General features: G+C 38.6%; 4 protein-coding genes and 1 pseudogene across 5 annotated transcripts; all 5 read left to right on the forward strand.

Annotated features, from left to right (window-relative positions):
* Positions 1 to 535: 535 nt before the first annotated feature.
* On the forward strand, positions 536 to 17,986 carry LOC137064575 (uncharacterized; annotated as a pseudogene).
* LOC137064947 (histone H3) lies at positions 1,709 to 2,221 on the forward strand. The gene has a single exon (XM_067436505.1). It carries the CDS (start codon positions 1,720 to 1,722, stop codon positions 2,128 to 2,130), a length of 411 nt encoding a protein of 136 aa, XP_067292606.1. The 5' UTR covers positions 1,709 to 1,719; the 3' UTR covers positions 2,131 to 2,221.
* LOC137065159 (histone H2B-like) lies at positions 3,560 to 7,977 on the forward strand. Of its 2 annotated transcripts, XM_067436734.1 has the most exons (2): positions 3,560 to 3,578; positions 7,601 to 7,977. In XM_067436734.1, the coding sequence occupies exon 2, from the start codon at positions 7,603 to 7,605 to the stop codon at positions 7,975 to 7,977; it is 375 nt and encodes a 124-aa protein (XP_067292835.1). In that variant the 5' UTR covers positions 3,560 to 3,578; positions 7,601 to 7,602. The 2 variants fall into 2 exon arrangements, with proteins under 2 accessions (XP_067292835.1, XP_067292834.1); XM_067436733.1 differs by lacking the exon at positions 3,560 to 3,578 and having other exon boundaries at positions 7,552 to 7,977.
* Positions 6,429 to 6,820, forward strand: LOC137065262 (histone H4). Its single transcript, XM_067436852.1, has one exon. It carries the CDS (start codon positions 6,433 to 6,435, stop codon positions 6,742 to 6,744), a length of 312 nt encoding a protein of 103 aa, XP_067292953.1. The 5' UTR covers positions 6,429 to 6,432; the 3' UTR covers positions 6,745 to 6,820.
* On the forward strand, positions 15,456 to 16,264 carry LOC137064844 (histone H1-like). The gene has a single exon (XM_067436376.1). The coding sequence runs from the start codon at positions 15,494 to 15,496 to the stop codon at positions 16,115 to 16,117; it is 624 nt and encodes a 207-aa protein (XP_067292477.1). The 5' UTR covers positions 15,456 to 15,493; the 3' UTR covers positions 16,118 to 16,264.
* Positions 17,987 to 18,520: the final 534 nt, after the last annotated feature.

Genomic DNA, 18,520 nt, shown 5'->3' on the forward strand with positions numbered 1-18,520 from the left:
ATACAAAACAAATTGATTAAAATGGACAGGAAGACATTGATGATCAATGACAAATGGGATGTTATTTATTAGCACTGGACAGAATATATTCACTCGACACTGCTGGAGGACTGTAACACTACAAACAACTCCACACACAATAAAGGCAGTAATTAAACTCCAATATTACTATTTATATTGTTTAAAAATTGTTTCACCATTTTAGTTCAAATATATGTTTACAAACTGCACAGAAGAAAGAAAACACAAATTGTTCCAAGAATATAAAGGGAAATAATACCCTTATAACCTGTAATACATTTATATGAATTTTCTATTAAACATTTCAGTAGTTTCATCTATTTTTCTATCCTATTATTAAATATGTGTGCATAATTATTCCCGCTATAAAAGGGGGTTGGGCTTTGGAGGGAAGTTCAGTGATTGGTTGAAATCTCTTCAGACTCTAAACCAATGAGCGACTGGCACTCTAGTATAAAGACAGTTTATGGCCTGTTAAGGTTCATTCTCTTAGTTTCGACTGAGCAGATTTATCCTCTTATAACAATAATGAGCGGCAGAGGCAAAACCGGCGGCAAAGCCCGAGCAAAGGCTAAGACTCGCTCCTCCAGGGCGGGACTGCAGTTCCCCGTTGGCCGTGTCCACAGACTTCTCCGAAAAGGCAACTACGCTCAGCGCGTCGGTGCCGGTGCTCCGGTTTATCTGGCGGCTGTGCTCGAGTATCTCACCGCTGAGATCCTGGAGTTGGCTGGAAATGCCGCTCGGGACAACAAGAAGACCCGCATCATCCCCCGTCACCTGCAGCTGGCGGTGCGCAACGACGAGGAGCTGAACAAACTCCTTGGCGGAGTGACCATCGCTCAGGGCGGCGTGCTGCCCAACATCCAGGCCGTGCTTCTGCCCAAGAAGACCGAGAAGCCCGCCAAGTCCAAGTAAACGGGTTCCAGTCAAAACACAAAGGCTCTTTTAAGAGCCACCCACATTATCTGATAAAGAGCGCTTTACTTTAATAATATTTATGAATATATTAAGGCATTCCGTCACCGGGGGAAATAACCCATCATACCAGTTGCGTGTAGATTTTTTTTTTTTTTTTAACATTATCTTAACTAACTTAAATGTAAGTTATGATCTAATGCGTCTGTTTGCCACCAATCTTAAAATTGAAACGATGTGAAACTGATAATGTATAGACTATTACGTTTAAATTATCTGAAATAATATGCACGTCAGCTTCAGGATAACAAATTGATCAGTTACTCTGGGTTTTCGCCATTTAGTAGCGGCTGCTCTACGGAAGATCTCTTTATGGCAACCCTAGTGTGTCTTTTCAGGCTGCGGTGCTTTAAGGCCGTATTCTGATTGTTTTATAATCCGAAATCTGCGCAACCACTGGGAATTAAGGCCAGTATTTCAGAACAAATAAATACAACAATGTATTTGGGTAATAAGGGAGGTGTCGTGTACTCTTTGTTTAAGGTAACGTTATTGGTCAAACAGACGCAGCTCGAGCGGGAAACCCTCCGCGTGTTTGAAAAGAGATAACGCGCTGTCATTGGCTATAGCACTCGCGCACAGACGTCACATATTAGCCAATCACAAGCCTCGGCACCCTCTCGCGTCACTGTGAGCGCGTGGCGGTATAATGCTATAAAACCAGTCGAGTAACATGAAGCAGCATTTCCAGCGCAAGCAGGACAGAGAGAACTAACTCCAGCCATGGCAAGAACCAAGCAGACCGCTCGTAAATCCACCGGTGGTAAAGCCCCGAGGAAGCAACTCGCTACTAAAGCCGCCCGAAAGAGCGCTCCGGCCACCGGCGGCGTCAAGAAGCCTCACCGCTACAGGCCCGGGACCGTGGCTCTGCGAGAGATCCGCCGTTATCAGAAGTCCACCGAGCTGCTGATCCGCAAACTGCCCTTCCAGCGGCTGGTGAGAGAAATCGCTCAGGACTTCAAGACGGATCTGCGCTTCCAGAGCTCCGCTGTGATGGCCCTGCAGGAGGCCAGCGAGGCTTATTTGGTCGGCCTGTTCGAGGACACCAACCTGTGCGCCATCCACGCCAAGAGGGTCACCATCATGCCCAAAGACATCCAGCTGGCCCGCCGCATCCGCGGAGAGCGCGCCTAAACCCGCATCAAACCCCAAAGGCTCTTTTAAGAGCCACCCAAACCTGCATTGAATGAGTTTCTTTCCAGTTTAAACACTGAGTACGGGAAGAAAGTGGCGTTACATTAACTCTAGTTCCTGGGTCTTAGTTACCCAGCATAGCCTAGGCTTACTATACAGTAACGATAACTTGTATGGAGACAAAAAAATATGGAAATTCCTGTTCTTTTTGTGTAGTATCAAAATAGATGCACAATTTTATTTTATAAGGAATTTCTCATGTAATTTAACCCTATGGTTTCTAATATTTTGTTTGTTATTCAGAGAACAAAACATTGCCTTATGGCAGGGGTGTCCAAACCTGGCCCTGGAGAGCTACCGTCCTGCAGATTTCAGTTCCAGCACTGCTCCAACACACCTGTCTGTAATTATCTAGCACAGATTATCATAATTAGCTGGTTCAGGTGTGTTTGATTCAGGTTGGAGCTAAAATCTGCAGGCCGCTAGCTCTCCTGGACCAGGTTTGGAAACCCTTGCTCTATGGGAAGTCATAGGTGAGGTGGTTCAACACACAATTCTTCTGGATAGGAGGCACCTGTGTTTTCTCTCTAATTAAGAAGCATTAATTAGACTACTGATAAGCAGACAAGCTAAACCAAAATGGGCATTTACCAATAAGTTGCCAATTTCAAACTACAATAGTTGTTTTTCAACCATTTTTTCAACAGACTTGATAAAACCCTGAAGGCCAGCACTAAACCAAGACCCCAGTGGATTAGAGCAAATTGGGTAAAGTGGTTGAAAATGCCCACACCCGCTAGTGTTCTGTAGAGATACACACCGGCATTATCTTATGCTCATCGGCTACTAATCACTGTTAGTTCAATGTCACTGTCTCCACCCAGGGGTGTATTCCAGAAAGCAGGTTATGTGACATACCTGGAGATGTTTAAGTGTAAGAAAGTGAATAACCTCAACTTTTGGTTTCAAAAATTAACTTTCAGGATCTATAAGTAGCCAAAGCAACTCACTCTCTGAACATAACCTGCACCGCTCATGATCTGGGGTTAGTTTAGGTATTTAGATGTGTTATAATATGACCAAATTTGTTTCAGTTATATAAAATACAATATTATATATTAATTCTAAAGAATTAGATTAAAAATAAGTTTAAACGTTATAATTCAATTAAAATTATATTTATTATTTATTTTGTCATCTCATTCAATTGAATCTGCATTCAATTAATAAGCCTCAAACAAAACATATAATCCTTATTCTCAGTGAATAAAGATTTATGATTAAACAAAGACAGAATTATTGCACAAATACCCAATAGGCAGCTAAATAGGTTATGTAAATCGGGATTAACCAAAATAAGAAGCTTTTTCTTAGCATCTGTTTCCATGGGGAATCATTGATTCGTCGCTCTGTTGAGACAGTCTTGTGTGTTAACCAGGAACATATTCTGAGTTGTCTGAAATTATTCCTAGTGGCCTGTTGCACAAAGCTGGTTTCAGTTGTTACCTAGGTAAGTTCGAGTTTAGTTTGAGCAAACTCTGGTTTTTCGGCCCGAAGAAGACGGATTGGTTTTTAGCGGTGTTTATTACCATGTTACTTACACTGCATGGCTAACCTGCTCTGGAGCAGCTTTTATTCTGGGTTAGAGATCACAAACCCAAACTGGACCAATCAGCTGCAAGTTCTGTAAAGACGCAATAAAGCCACAGACCTGTATCTCTCGGTCCAAATTAAAGCAGTTTATAATGAAAAAACTTTAGAAATAAAATTGTGGTGTTAATTCTTTAAATTCTCTCATCTTTTGGTTCTAATTATTTATTATATTTATATTCTATGAATTATAATCACTTTGAATTAATAAAATAAGTTCATAAAAATACTATAATGATTGACAAGTAGCCAAATAGTAAATATAATACATGCATTCATAATTCTTTTAAACAACGTATATTCATCTGAGCTCCTTGTGAACCTATAATTTTTAGACATATTTCTTTGATTGACGTCATGCATTGATATAGTGAGATATTCTTTAAGCTGCCTTCTCAAATTGTCGCTACAGCAGCAGTGCTTATTCCTGCTTTGTAAACACATTTAATTTCATGATAATTTTCTAAACGATCTCTCAATCTTCAGAAGAGAAGTGAATCAAATGGACACTGTGATTGGCTGTTTGACGCATATGTCACACTTTCAGGTGCATGCGCTTCAGAGTTAATTGCTAACTCTGGATTAAACCTGAGTTGACAGAAAAAGTTTATACCAAGCTTTGAGAAACAGTTGAACTTGATCTAAACCAGGTTGGATTTATCTAGATTTGTCAACTCTAAACCTATACTCTGAAACTCAGAGTTTGTTCAACTAGCTTTATGCAACAGGCCTCAGATGTGTTCTTGTTACCATCATACCTCGAGTAAGTTTGGGTTAATTAACCGAGAGCTCAGGGTATATGTGACGATATTAACCTTGCTTTCTGGAATACACCCCTGGTTTAACCCTCTATGGTACGGTGTGGCCTCCAGGCAACATAGACTATTTTAGATTATTCTTAATCAAATGAAACAACAATGTATTGTTCAAACTTATCCCCGGGAAGAAGAACTCCAATACTAATCAATGAAAGTGTAATAAAATGGGTCACATGACCCACAGGGGTCCATTTTGTATCCTGTTTCAGTCACGTGCACAGGTCACATGGCTCCATATTTATAAAACTGCATAATTGAATCGCAGAAGGCCATAGCAGACACACTAGGTTGGATACAAATACAGCATATTTGTAAGGAAAAGAGTTAGAATTATCTAAATATACCTGCATTTTTGCACAATATTGTAATGCATGTATAAAAATAGTAATACACATACTATAACTGCATATATTATGATCTGCACATTTTTTATAGCATTCAAAACGGGTATAAAACACAACAGAAGAGGGCGAGGATGAGGTGTCATGTGACGAGGAAGATGAGGCCATAGTGACAATCCGGCAGGGAGAGAGTGAGGGTGAGCTCGAAGATGAGGATGAAAATGGTTATGATAATATGCTATAATAACTTGATGTGATGGCTTGATGTAATGGTTTGGTAATACTTGTGTTCCATGATGGTACAATGTTGCCTGAGAGCAACAGCTGAATTTGAAATGTTTCTTTTTATTAAATATGAAATTTGTAATACATTATTAACTGGATAAATGTGTTTGTTCAGGTCTCTGGTTAAATAAATTGATTTTTTCAGTAAATATATTTATTTTTTCTACATAAAAACGTAAAATGTTTAAATTTGTCCGTTGTGGTACAATGTTGCCTTGAGGCAACAAACTTAAAAAATAAATAAAAATAAAGATTAAGATTTTTTTTTTTTTATTGCTATTGTTAAAGTGTGATATTGTAAGCAGGAAAAACCAAGAAGTCCTCGCTGCAGCCTGTAGCACGATGACGTTGCTGGATCCGATCCAACGCGTACTGGACGCGCATGCGCGGTGGTTTCATTCACAATTCGATGACGTCATATACGCATGCGCAGAAGAGTTTTGGGGACATCATTGAATTCACAGGAGAGTTTTGCTGGATAGATAAATACGAAGATAAATACTCAAACCGCTCGCGCAAAAATAATGATTAATAACATGCGCACGCCATCAGGACACACGTTTTGCATTTTCCCTTGAATGTGTAGGCTACTGGTATTTTAAAGTTCTTTACAGATCGTGTTGCATTGAGGATTAAAATTACAGAGACAATTACTTGACTAATTTTTCCTTCCACTCAACAGCAAGTATGATCAGAATATATAAAAAATTAACTGTTTTGCATGCATGCACAGCGAAACTAGGATAATTTAAGCATCACATTTATGAAAAGATGATTTATTAATCAATAATTACTTAATACTATTTATCAGTTCTACAACTACACAGTTTAGAACATCATCTATATACAATAATGATCATACATTATGACTAGTGCATACGCATTATAAATTAACCCAGAGATCGGTATGAATGACATTGCCATAACGATCCACCATCCAGTACGTATTGGATCTGATCCAGCAACGTCATCGTGCTACAGGCTGCAGCGAGGGGTGTCTCGGAAAAACACCACAAATATTGTTTTCCTCATTGCGCACTATAGAGGGTTAAGGGTTAAATCACATTGTTTTGTGCTCGAGCAATATCGAGGGGAGGGGCTTGTTGCGCGGCGGTGGCTTCTGTCAGGTCCTGTAAGCAAATATAATCAGCCTCTTTGCAGCACTGACTCTCCACTTATTTTTGTAGTTTGATCTACTGAAGTTAACCATGTCTGGAAGAGGCAAAGGCGGTAAGGGGCTTGGTAAAGGAGGCGCTAAGCGTCACCGTAAAGTTTTGCGCGATAACATCCAGGGAATCACCAAACCCGCTATCCGTCGTCTGGCTCGTCGCGGCGGTGTCAAGCGCATCTCCGGTCTGATCTACGAGGAGACCCGCGGAGTGTTGAAGGTGTTTCTGGAGAACGTTATCCGCGATGCTGTGACCTACACCGAGCACGCCAAGAGAAAGACCGTCACCGCCATGGATGTTGTGTACGCGCTGAAGCGACAGGGACGCACCCTGTACGGTTTCGGAGGTTAAACGCCTGAAATCAAGAGAAATCACAAACCCAACGGCTCTTTTAAGAGCCACACACTCTCTCACTTAAAGAGGCATGTCAAAGTTGGTGATACGGATAAAATAGCCAGAACAAAAATATTAAAGCCCAATATCGACATTACATATCTTAATAATGATTATTGAATTTACTTAATAATTAACCGCAGAAAAATTACACGCAGTTCATGTTTTGTTAAGCAGTTCATATGTTGTTTTATATGCCACATAATTTTCACATAAGGACAAATTGTTCCGGGTTCAGAAATGTGACCGTTCTGCAAAGAATATATTAAACGATTTAACTCTTGGGGTGTTTTAATGCTGTACAAATGCGCTGCAATCGGCTTTTGGCGTTCTAATAATTCGTATTTTAAAGATAATGTCTTGCTGTTACAGAATCAAGAAAACGGTTACAATTGAGGAGCAATTAAATGTTAGTGGTAAAGGGGCTTTTGTGTAAGGGGGAATTTCTGGTATAAAATCTACTTTTAAAAGGGGTAATTCGTTTATTCTAAAGAGGAGTTTTCAGATTACACTATCTTGCAGAATAATAGTCTTTTTAAACTTTTATTAAAGCAAAAAAAAGCGGGTAATTAACAAAGGAAACGCAATCTTGTGGGGGGTTGGGAATATAATGCTTTAGGCGGAGCTAATATTTACCCGCCCGTGATTGGCCCTCTGTCCTCTCGTGATGCTTTGAGTTGTCCAATGAAATACGAGTTTATGGGCTCGGCCTATGACAACAGGCAATCAGAGGTACCCCGTATCGCTCAGTAAATTAGCATATGGCGGTTAATAAATGCCTCTGTCTCGCTCCTGAACTCACATCGACTCAGCATCATGCCTGAACCAGCGAAGTCCGCTCCTAAGAAAGGCTCCAAGAAGGCCGTCACCAAGACTGCCGGTAAAGGAGGAAAGAAGCGACGAAAGTCTAGGAAGGAGAGCTACGCCATCTATGTGTACAAAGTCCTGAAGCAGGTTCATCCTGACACCGGCATCTCCTCCAAGGCGATGGGCATCATGAACTCTTTCGTCAACGACATCTTCGAGCGCATCGGCGGTGAGGCGTCTCGTCTTGCGCACTACAACAAGCGCTCCACCATCACTTCCAGAGAGATCCAGACCGCCGTGCGTCTGCTGCTGCCCGGAGAGCTGGCCAAACACGCCGTGTCCGAGGGCACAAAGGCCGTCACCAAATACACCAGTTCTAAGTGAGGTGTTCGCTGACCTTAACCACCCCAAAGGCTCTTTTAAGAGCCACCCATCTTCTCAGTTAAAGAGCTCAATGCTAATGATTAATCATATTGATGGTTTGTTTCTGTAACGTGGTGTTGAGAACTAACAAATCTATTGTATAAGACTCTTCTTAACAGAATTTTCAATATAATAGTGCAACTGTAAGTATTAGAAACAATTGAATCAATTGCATCTGTGGCAGGACCACATCTCACACTTTAGTTTCTGTTGTAGTGAAATACTAATTCAGCTCATCAGCATATTTTTCAGCAGTCTTTTCGAGAATGTATCACACCGCAAGCGTGAGCGGCGCATATTTTTTTCGGCGCCCATGTTAATCAATGAGTGCATTCACACCGGGAGCAGGAGCAGCGCGTGAGCGTCAAGCAGGAGCGTCGCGTGAGCAGCAGTGAAGCGGGGGTTTCGGCTGCAAGCCTATTTTTGCTACGCTCCTGACGCTCAATTAAAGTGAAAGCACACTTTTAAAGGACAAAATAAATGTGATTTCACACAAAAAGCGCCTAAAATGCACACAGGAAGCACGTGTAGTGTATTTGAACAATAACTGGAGTATGTCAGAGAAGAAAACGAAGAATAAAAAATATCTGTGGAAGATTTTAGCAATTTAAACTTGTTTTGATTATTCAGTTTGGGTGAAAGTATGGTTATGATTATAAAAAATAAAGTAAACTAGCCAAAATATAACAAACTTTCGTTTAGTTTAGTATTAATATTCAGACAGGTGGCTCTCGGTCTGCAGCTGCAGTCACGGTGTAAAGCGAAAGCACACTTTTGATGGACAAAATAAATATAATATTACAAAAGCACTCAAAATGCACACAAGAAGCACATGTGGTGTGTTTTAACAATAACTGGAGTATGTCAGAGAAGAAAACGAAGAATTAAAATCATCTGTAGAAGATTACCCATTTAAACTTGTTTTAATTATTCAGTTTGGGTGAAAGTATTATAAAAAGTAAAGTAAACTACCCAGAAAATATAATAATTGATTTTAGTTTAGTATTTAATACTCAGACAGGAATAGGCTCTATCATTGTGGGAGCCGCTGCACCAACGCTTCCAGTGTGAATACTCTTGCGCGTCTGCAGCTGCAGTCACGGTGTAGTTACGCTGAAGTGCTGCTCACGCGCTGCTCACTCTTGCGGTGTGAAACAGGCGTTACAATCGAGCAGCTGATTAGCTGCTATTTAAAAAATGACTCCAAATATACATTGGAGTAAATTGATAGAAATGTCTTTTTTTTCTGTCTCTTTAGAAAATACTGTTAAAACAGTAGTGGAACCTTTTTTATTTACTATGCATTACACTTTATAATATACAATATAATGAATACCTCATCACTAAACTTGACACGTCATGTAATATATCAGCAAAAGTGAGAAAGTAGCAGTTCTCGACGGTGTCGTTGTACAGGCCCCGGTTTTGGGAAGGGCACACAGTAAATTTCTTTGCAGGTCCAGTAATCCATGATATTTTTGGCACAGAGGAAATGCATGTAAATGACAAGTGCAATGAATGATTATAGTTTGTGTGCATTCAAAGGCAACCAAAGGAAACTTTACCAGCCGTAGACCTTATTCTTGCAAAGATGTGTGTTTTTCACGATGATTGCTTGGTTATCGCCAAAGCAATCTGTATAAAAATTTTCAATTACATTTTGAAGGGTCAACGGTGTCATCAATGGCTGGAAGTAGTTAAATATCATTTCAGTTTTTAATGAAGACTTTTATATTCATGTCACATTATTTGTAGTGTAAATAATCAAATCTTCGCTCTATGATGTACTGTTGTCATGTAACTTAGTGTAATGTAATGCACAGTCAATGCTTAACTTACAAAAATTAATAAATGCCCTTATTATAGTGAAGAAATATTTACCAGAAATATGGTAATAAAACAATGAAATGTACTGCTAATGTTAATATTACTTAATTTTTATATTTCCTAATTTCTTATTACTTGACCTGCAATGTAGACATACCTCTGTGCGTCCATTCAAGTAAATAGCTAGCGTACTCAACCTTCTCCTCTTACGCAGGGATCTTTAATGTGCGAGTTCATCAAGGTCTTTGAGTGTCATCATACTTTTAATACATAACTAGAGAGAGAGAGAGAGAGAGAGAGAGAGAGAGAGAGAGAGAGAGAGAGAGAGAGAGAGAGAGAGAGAGAGAGAGAGAGAGAGAGAGAGAGAGAGAGAGAGAGAGACTGGCTCTTAAATGTGCCTTGTGTGTGAACTGTATATGTGTGTGTTGGTGGTGTTGCAATAAAGCTATAAAACAGTAAAAAGCTAAATATTATTAGAGCATTTCTTAATTGTTAGGACAGAGTAATTTTTTTTTAAATATAAATAAATTAGATACATTTTATTAAATATTTATCAATAACAACCACTACGTACAATACAAATCAATCCTTTACTGATAGTCCAGGCATAGTAACTCATTTTGGAGCCAAAAATAGAACTAATTGTAAAATATTTTTTTTTCAGCTTAGATCTTTTCTATGAGGTGTCCAGAACAACATACTAAAAGTCCTAAGAAATCCTAGTTGAGGAAATATGTCAAATTCTCATCAATCTGAGATGTGTGCTAGTAAGGCCAGACAACCCCAATGGGGCTATTTTTTTCCCTTTACTCCTATCAAAACGAAACTTTCCACAATGAAAGTACACATGAAAAGTACATTTTTTTGTTTTACAAGTTTCTTTGAAAATGAATTTTACTATGCAAATGAGCTACACACTAATCGAATATGCCCAAAATACACCCAAATAGGCTTATTTTTTCCTTTACTCCTACCACAATAAAACTTTACACAATGAAAGTAAAACATTTTGTATTAGAAGTTTCTTTGAAATTGAATTTGAATATGCAAAATGAGCAATATACTAATCGAATATGCCCAAAATACTCCCTAAAGGGCTTATTTTTTTCCTTTACTCCTATTACATTCAAACCTCACAATGAAATACATGCATGTAAAGTAACATTTTTGTTTTCCAAGTTTCTTGGGAAAATCTATTTTAAATATGCAAATAAGCTCGGCACTATGCCTAATTGACTTATGGCCAAGAAGCCCTAAATGTACAAGTAGAAAAAACAGGGTCCAAATATCTAACACATTCATGTCCATTTAGTAAGTTAAGCTATGCCTAAACACGATACATTTGAAGTCACTTGCCATAAAAGACTTGAATTGACCTAGGAATTGAATGCCCAATCTTGCCTCCAGTTTCTTTTTCTAAATTCTTTTTTTTTTATTTGCAAACAAGCCTTACCTAATGACAATCCCCCACAGATAACATCAGAAAAAGTCAGAATAGCCATTTTAGTCATTAGTAATGTGGTGAGATAACATTTTGGGCTGGTAGATTTACAAAAGATTGGGATTGTTGGTAAAATTATGAGATTACAGGCAGAAGTCATTCTTACCAAATAATTCACTCTCACACAGACGAGATGAAAAACCAGATAGAGACACTTTCCAGACATTCCAGCTCTTTAAAATAATTTTGCCAGACACCAAAACTGCTTTTTTTTCTGTAGTTAGCAAGTATTTCAGACCAGGCAGGCCACACATCAGACTTCAAATTCTATTGGACCTAATTTCATTGCTAGACAACACTTTGATACCTTTTTCAAGGAGAAATGGAGAAGTGCAAAATATGTAATGAGTCTTTCAGTGATGAAAGCACATCAGTTGTTCTACGAGCAAAAGGCCGCAATGGTGTGAACTGTGCCAGTGCTCAATGTGGAAGTATCTTAGTGACAATTCCTGGAGACCGAGTACACATCAAATGCCGCCGCAGCTATTGTAAAGCAGAAAATATTGTACGTGATAATGTAATACCATCTTTGCAACAACCACAAATCAAATATAATCTCCGCTCAGAACAGAACTTTAATTTTCAAGAGCATTGCTTGTTCTGTGGACAACCAACTGAAATAGATAAGAAAAATAAGAAGAGAGAGAAAATTGATATCTACCCAGTAAGAACAGGAGACTTCCAGCAAATGGTTGTACAGATACAATTTACCACAACATATGCAACACTAATTTTCTAAATATGAAGAATATGAGTCAATTTTCTGTGAACCCTGTCAACAAACCCAAACGATTCAAAGTCGGAAGACCTGAAGATTGTGAGAGAACAGCATTCCTAAAAGTGGCAAACTTTTTAGAAGAATACGATGATGAACAAATTACTATTCAAGACTTTATGGTAAAGATGTCAGAGTACTTGCAAGACACGTTGTGAACCATATTCTCCAAAGTGGATGAAAATTTAAATTTTCAAATTTTAAATGTATCGTGTTTAGGCATAGTTAACTTACTAAATGGACATGAATGTGTTAGATATTTGGGCCCTGTTTTTCCTACTTGTACATTTAGGGCTTCTTGGCCATAAGTCAATTAGGCATAGTGTTGAGCTCATTTGCATATTTCAAATAGATTTTCCCAAGAAACTTGAAAAACAAAAATATTACTTTACATGCATGTATACTTTCACTGTGAGGTTTGATTGTGATAGGAGTAAAGGAGAAAATAAGCCCTTTAGATGAAACTTCTAATACAAAATGTTTTACTTTTCATGTACTTTCAGTGTGTAAAGTTTTATTGTGGTAGAAGCAAAGGAGAAAATAAGCCTATTTGGTTTTGGGCATATTCAATTAATGTGTAGCTCATTTGCATAATAAAATTCATTTTCAAAGAAACTTGTAAAACAAAAACATTTACTTTTCATGTGTACTTTTATTGTGTAAAGTTTCATTTTGATAGGAGAAAAGGGAAAAAATAGCCCCATTGGGGTCTATTGTTGTCTGGCCTGACTGGCACACATCTCAGATTGATGAGAATTTGACATATTAAAAGTCCTAAGAAATCCTAGTTGAGGAAATATGTTGTTCTGGACACCTCATAGAAATGTTCTAAGCTGAAAAAAAATATTTTACAATTAGTCTGTCCTAAAACGTTACTTTGCCTGGACTAAGAACAAAGATCTGATTGGTATCACATTCACTTGACACAAGCAAATACCTACACAGATCTATTTTTATTTAGGCCTACAAACAATGGAAATAGTGGTCTTCTTCTGTCCTGTTGCGTAACATGCTTCTCATAGTATCCACTCCTCTCTCTTAATGTCACAAATAACTAAAATAACAATTACCCTATTATCTCATGATGATTTCACTGTCTTTTAAAATGGTAAAGTCTCACAAAAGTATGATTCCATAGTGTTACGGGATAATTATGTTAATTATAAGTTAATTATAATTATATCAGGATCATTGACATTGAGTCGCACTGAGCAGTCAAATCTGACTCCAGGTCCACTTATTATTCCAGTCCATTCCTAATTTGCGGTAATTCTCCTTAGTTACACTTCTGACATTTACTTTGCACTTTAAATAAAGCTTTAACCACTGCAACAACACGTTGTTAATTGTTGTCTTCACAACACCTGGACAAATACATGAGTTTAAACTGATTTTTTGTAGCTGGCAGTGCCACAATCCAACTGTGCCGGAGACAGTTATCTACTTCTGTGTTAAGGGGTTGTGTTCATTTCACGTATTTCTGTGAGATCAGGTTGGCGTGTCATTATACCAAATTGCTATACATTCTACAAAACCTTACAGATTCATAATTCTCCATATTGCATAACATTAACTCCAATGTACAACTATTAGACCTATAGCAGTTTTATTTGCCTACATATTAAGATGATTTAAATGATTTCTTCTAGTCTGAGGGTCGGTATCAGTAACAGTGCTTAATCATTTAGCCTGGCTTCTAGAAATGAAATATGGTTTTTCTTTTTACTGAAACACTAAAGAATAAATATAAATATTGCCTGTACTTCTTTCTGATGTGAAGAACATGTTATCTGTATGTTTTGGAGAACTAGGTTGTTTTAAGTTGACACTTAAACAACTCCAACCTTAAAGACCATGTGTGGAAATTTACTATGACTCTCTATTTTCTCTTAGCCAGTCAGAAACAGTGTAACCTAAACCTAAATCTTTAAAAAGTAGAAATATCATAGTACACTCTTAGAAGAAAAGGTTCTATATAGAACCTAGGCGCTATTACAATTGTAAAGACCATGCAGTTCTTTATCAGATAACCCTTCTAGTAGCTTGTTTTTGCTCAGACACGGTGCAGTGGCTGAATTTGAGTCTGAATGTCCACTCTGTTAGTGTCACCCTGATATATCAGAAGAGCTAACAGTGTGGACACAGAGTGTGCATGGTGATTGTGAAAGTAATTCATGTTTAAAGTTAAAAAAAGTAGTGTATATAAAGTTATTTGGCAATGTTTTACATATTGTTGCCCATCTAAACCCAAAGTAATAATGTAACTAGATGTATGTGAGTGATAGTAAATCATCCAGCCATCCATTCTTTATACCACTTTGTCCACACTGTTATTATTTTGTCCACCATGTTATTCCTACACCGAATCCCAATACTTCATTATCTTGATCTGGTGTGTTGGATCAGGGTCTGACTATTTTATCAATTATACTGGTTAAAAATAAAATAAATAAAACATTTACAATAAGTGACTTATGCTTTATTATTTACATGAATTCACTCAGGAGACACTTTTATCAAAATAGACTTACACATGAGGAATATAAGAGGCAATGATATAAGAAATGCTAACAAGATTCAAACATTGTTCTGAAAAGTATAAGCTAGAAATAGGAAATAGTGAGAAAAAGTTAAGTCTGTAAATGAACAACTCATCAAGATGAGCTCGAAAACAATCCTCATTCACATGCTGAAAACTGAGATGAATGAGGAGAAACAAATGATGATTAAGTTAAAACATTAAAACTCGAGGGATCATGTGAATTTATTAATGTGATTATTGTTATTATAGGGACAGATCATCTGCTGGCCAGAAAAGAGTCACAAAGAGACTGGGATCCTCCGTAGCCTATGATGTTCGTGTGCTTCAAGCTGCCCAAAACAACAGCTGTATGAAAGCCTCCTCACGCCCTCACTGATGCTGAATTCATAAAAGTCTCTTTCAGACTGTCTGCTGAACACACAGAGGACGCGTTTGGGCTTTTAGCAACTTTTACACTCAAACTATCCGTCAAATTTACACGCGACTTTTCCCCGTGGCTGATGCTCGCCTCGGGTTTGATCTGATGGAGGCAAAATAAACATTTTCTCCTGGCGTGTTTTAGTCTCTAATGAAAGCTCAGAACCTCTGCTTGGTGTTCACTTTGTTTTGACTGTGACAAACAACTTTACCGCTTCAGTTTTCCCCAAATGTGAGAGAAGAAAACACAAACGTGAGGGGTTCGTGGACGCGCACAGACACAGAGCGAGCGGGTTGAGTCTACAAGGTTCTCATGTGTTATTTAAGAGAGCAGCGCCGCGCGAGCGCCATTCATTCATTCATTGCTGAAACTAGAACAGCGTTTGACAGACTTTAGATCCGATCAGAAAGAGAGATGGCAGAAACCGCCCCAGCACCGGCTGCTGCCGCCCCAACCAAAGCGCCCAAGAAAAAGTCCGCTGCGAAAGCCAAGAAAGCAGGTCCAGGCGTTGGCGAGCTCATCGTCAAAGCTGTGTCCGCTTCCAAGGAGAGGAGCGGCGTGTCCCTGGCCGCGCTGAAGAAAGCTCTCTCCGCCAGCGGCTACGACGTGGAGAAGAACAACTCCCGCGTCAAGATCGCCATCAAGAGCCTGGTGACTAAAGGCGCTCTGGTGCAGGTCAAAGGGACCGGCGCCTCGGGCTCATTCAAGCTCAACAAGCAGCAAGCCGAGACCAAGAAAAAACCAGCCAAGAAAGCGGCTCCTAAAGCGAAGAAGCCCGCGGCCAAGAAACCCGCCGCCGCCAAGAAGCCCAAGAGCGCAGCGGCAAAGAAGCCCAAAGCCGCCAAGAAGTCACCCAAGAAGGCCAAGAAACCCGCCGCCACACCCGCCAAGAAGGCGACGAAGAGCCCCAAGAAGGCTAAGAAGCCAGCAGCCGCTAAGAAAGCAGCCAAGAGCCCCAAAAAAGCCAAGGCAGCGAAACCCAAGACGGCAAAGCCTAAAACCGCCAAGCCGAAGAAGGCAGCTCCCAAAAAGAAGTAATTCTTATCAGTACAAACAAATAAGTTTTATTCCTCAACGGCTCTTTTAAGAGCCAACCACTAATTCTGAAAAAAGAGCAAAACTCTTGTAATTTTACTGATTTGGTCATTTTTGTAAGGACATTTTTTTATATACTTGTGGCAACTTACTCTCAGGCAGTGTTGTGTAACTAGTTACTAAGTAATTGGTTACTGTAATTAATAATAATAATATATTTTATTTGTAAAGCCCTTTTCATAGTTAAAAACAATCCCAAAGTGCTACACAAAACAAATAAAACAATTAAAAGCTGGAAAAAAATAAAAAAAATAATTAACAAAAAGTAAAAAATGCTTGTTTAAAAAGAAAGAACTAAAAACCTTTCTTAAAAGAGTCTATGGCTTGAGGAGCCGTTAGGTTTAATTACTTTTTAATTCAATTACTTTTCCCGTGAAAAAGTAAAGTAAGGGATTACTCTTATTTTTTCTGTAATTTAATTACAGTTACTTCTGATGTAATTTAACTAAATACTGTGTTTAGACTGTAGAACTATTACATATAATACGATAGTGGAATTAACATCAGATTTTAAAGCCCCTCATTTGCACACTGTAGCATTTGTAATACTTTGGTTAGTTAATAAGAATAATTTATGTAGTTTTATATTTATTTTAATTAACTAAAATAGCTGTTTCATGTATATCCTTGAATCACTTAACTAGTTGAGGTTGATATAGGATTTAGAAAGTAATAAGTAATTAAATACTTTTTGGAGAGAGTAATTTGTACAGTAATCTAATTACACTACTGAAGATGTAATTAGTAACTAGTAATTAATTACTTTTTTAGAGTAACTTAACCAACACTGCTCTCAGGCAACATAAACAAATAATATACGAATACAACAAGTGACCAGATATATTAAGTCTCATCTTAAATAAGCCATTTTTATACATACAAAACAAATTGATTAAAATGGACAGGAAGACATTGATGATCAATGACAAATGGGATGTTATTTATTAGCACTGGACAGAATATATTCACTCGACACTGCTGGAGGACTGTAACACTACAAACAACTCCACACACAATAAAGGCAGTAATTAAACTCCAATATTACTATTTATATTGTTTAAAAATTGTTTCACCATTTTAGTTCAAATATATGTTTACAAACTGCACAGAAGAAAGAAAACACAAATTGTTCCAAGAATATAAAGGGAAATAATACCCTTATAACCTGTAATACATTTATATGAATTTTCTATTAAACATTTCAGTAGTTTCATCTATTTTTCTATCCTATTATTAAATATGTGTGCATAATTATTCCCGCTATAAAAGGGGGTTGGGCTTTGGAGGGAAGTTCAGTGATTGGTTGAAATCTCTTCAGACTCTAAACCAATGAGCGACTGGCACTCTAGTATAAAGACAGTTTATGGCCTGTTAAGGTTCATTCTCTTAGTTTCGACTGAGCAGATTTATCCTCTTATAACAATAATGAGCGGCAGAGGCAAAACCGGCGGCAAAGCCCGAGCAAAGGCTAAGACTCGCTCCTCCAGGGCGGGACTGCAGTTCCCCGTTGGCCGTGTCCACAGACTTCTCCGAAAAGGCAACTACGCTCAGCGCGTCGGTGCCGGTGCTCCGGTTTATCTGGCGGCTGTGCTCGAATATCTCACCGCTGAGATCCTGGAGTTGGCTGGAAACGCCGCTCGGGACAACAAGAAGACCCGCATCATCCCCCGTCACCTGCAGCTGGCGGTACGCAACGACGAGGAGCTGAACAAACTCCTTGGCGGAGTGACCATCGCTCAGGGCGGCGTGCTGCCCAACATCCAGGCCGTGCTTCTGCCCAAGAAGACCGAGAAGCCCGCCAAGTCCAAGTAAACGGGTTCCAGTCAAAACACAAAGGCTCTTTTAAGAGCCACCCACATTATCTGATAAAGAGCGCTTTACTTTAATAATATTTATGAATATATTAAGGCATCCCGTCACCGGGGGAAATAACCCATCATACCAGTTGCGTGTAGATTTTTTTTTTTTTTTAACATTATCTTAACTAACTTAAATGTAAGTTATGATCTAATGCGTCTGTTTGCCACCAATCTTAAAATTGAAACGATGTGAAACTGATAATGTATAGACTATTACGTTTAAATTATCTGAAATAATATGCACGTCAGCTTCAGGATAACAAATTGATCAGTTACTCTGGGTTTTCGCCATTTAGTAGCGGCTGCTCTACGGAAGATCTCTTTATGGCAACCCTAGTGTGTCTTTTCAGGCTGCGGTGCTTTAAGGCCGTATTCTGATTGTTTTATAATCCGAAATCTGCGCAACCACTGGGAATTAAGGCCAGTATTTCAGAACAAATAAATACAACAATGTATTTGGGTAATAAGGGAGGTGTCGTGTACTCTT

The sequence above is a fragment of the Pseudorasbora parva genome, chromosome 25 (assembly GCF_024679245.1).
Source record: "Pseudorasbora parva isolate DD20220531a chromosome 25, ASM2467924v1, whole genome shotgun sequence".
Taxonomy (NCBI): Eukaryota; Metazoa; Chordata; class Actinopteri; order Cypriniformes; family Gobionidae; genus Pseudorasbora; species Pseudorasbora parva.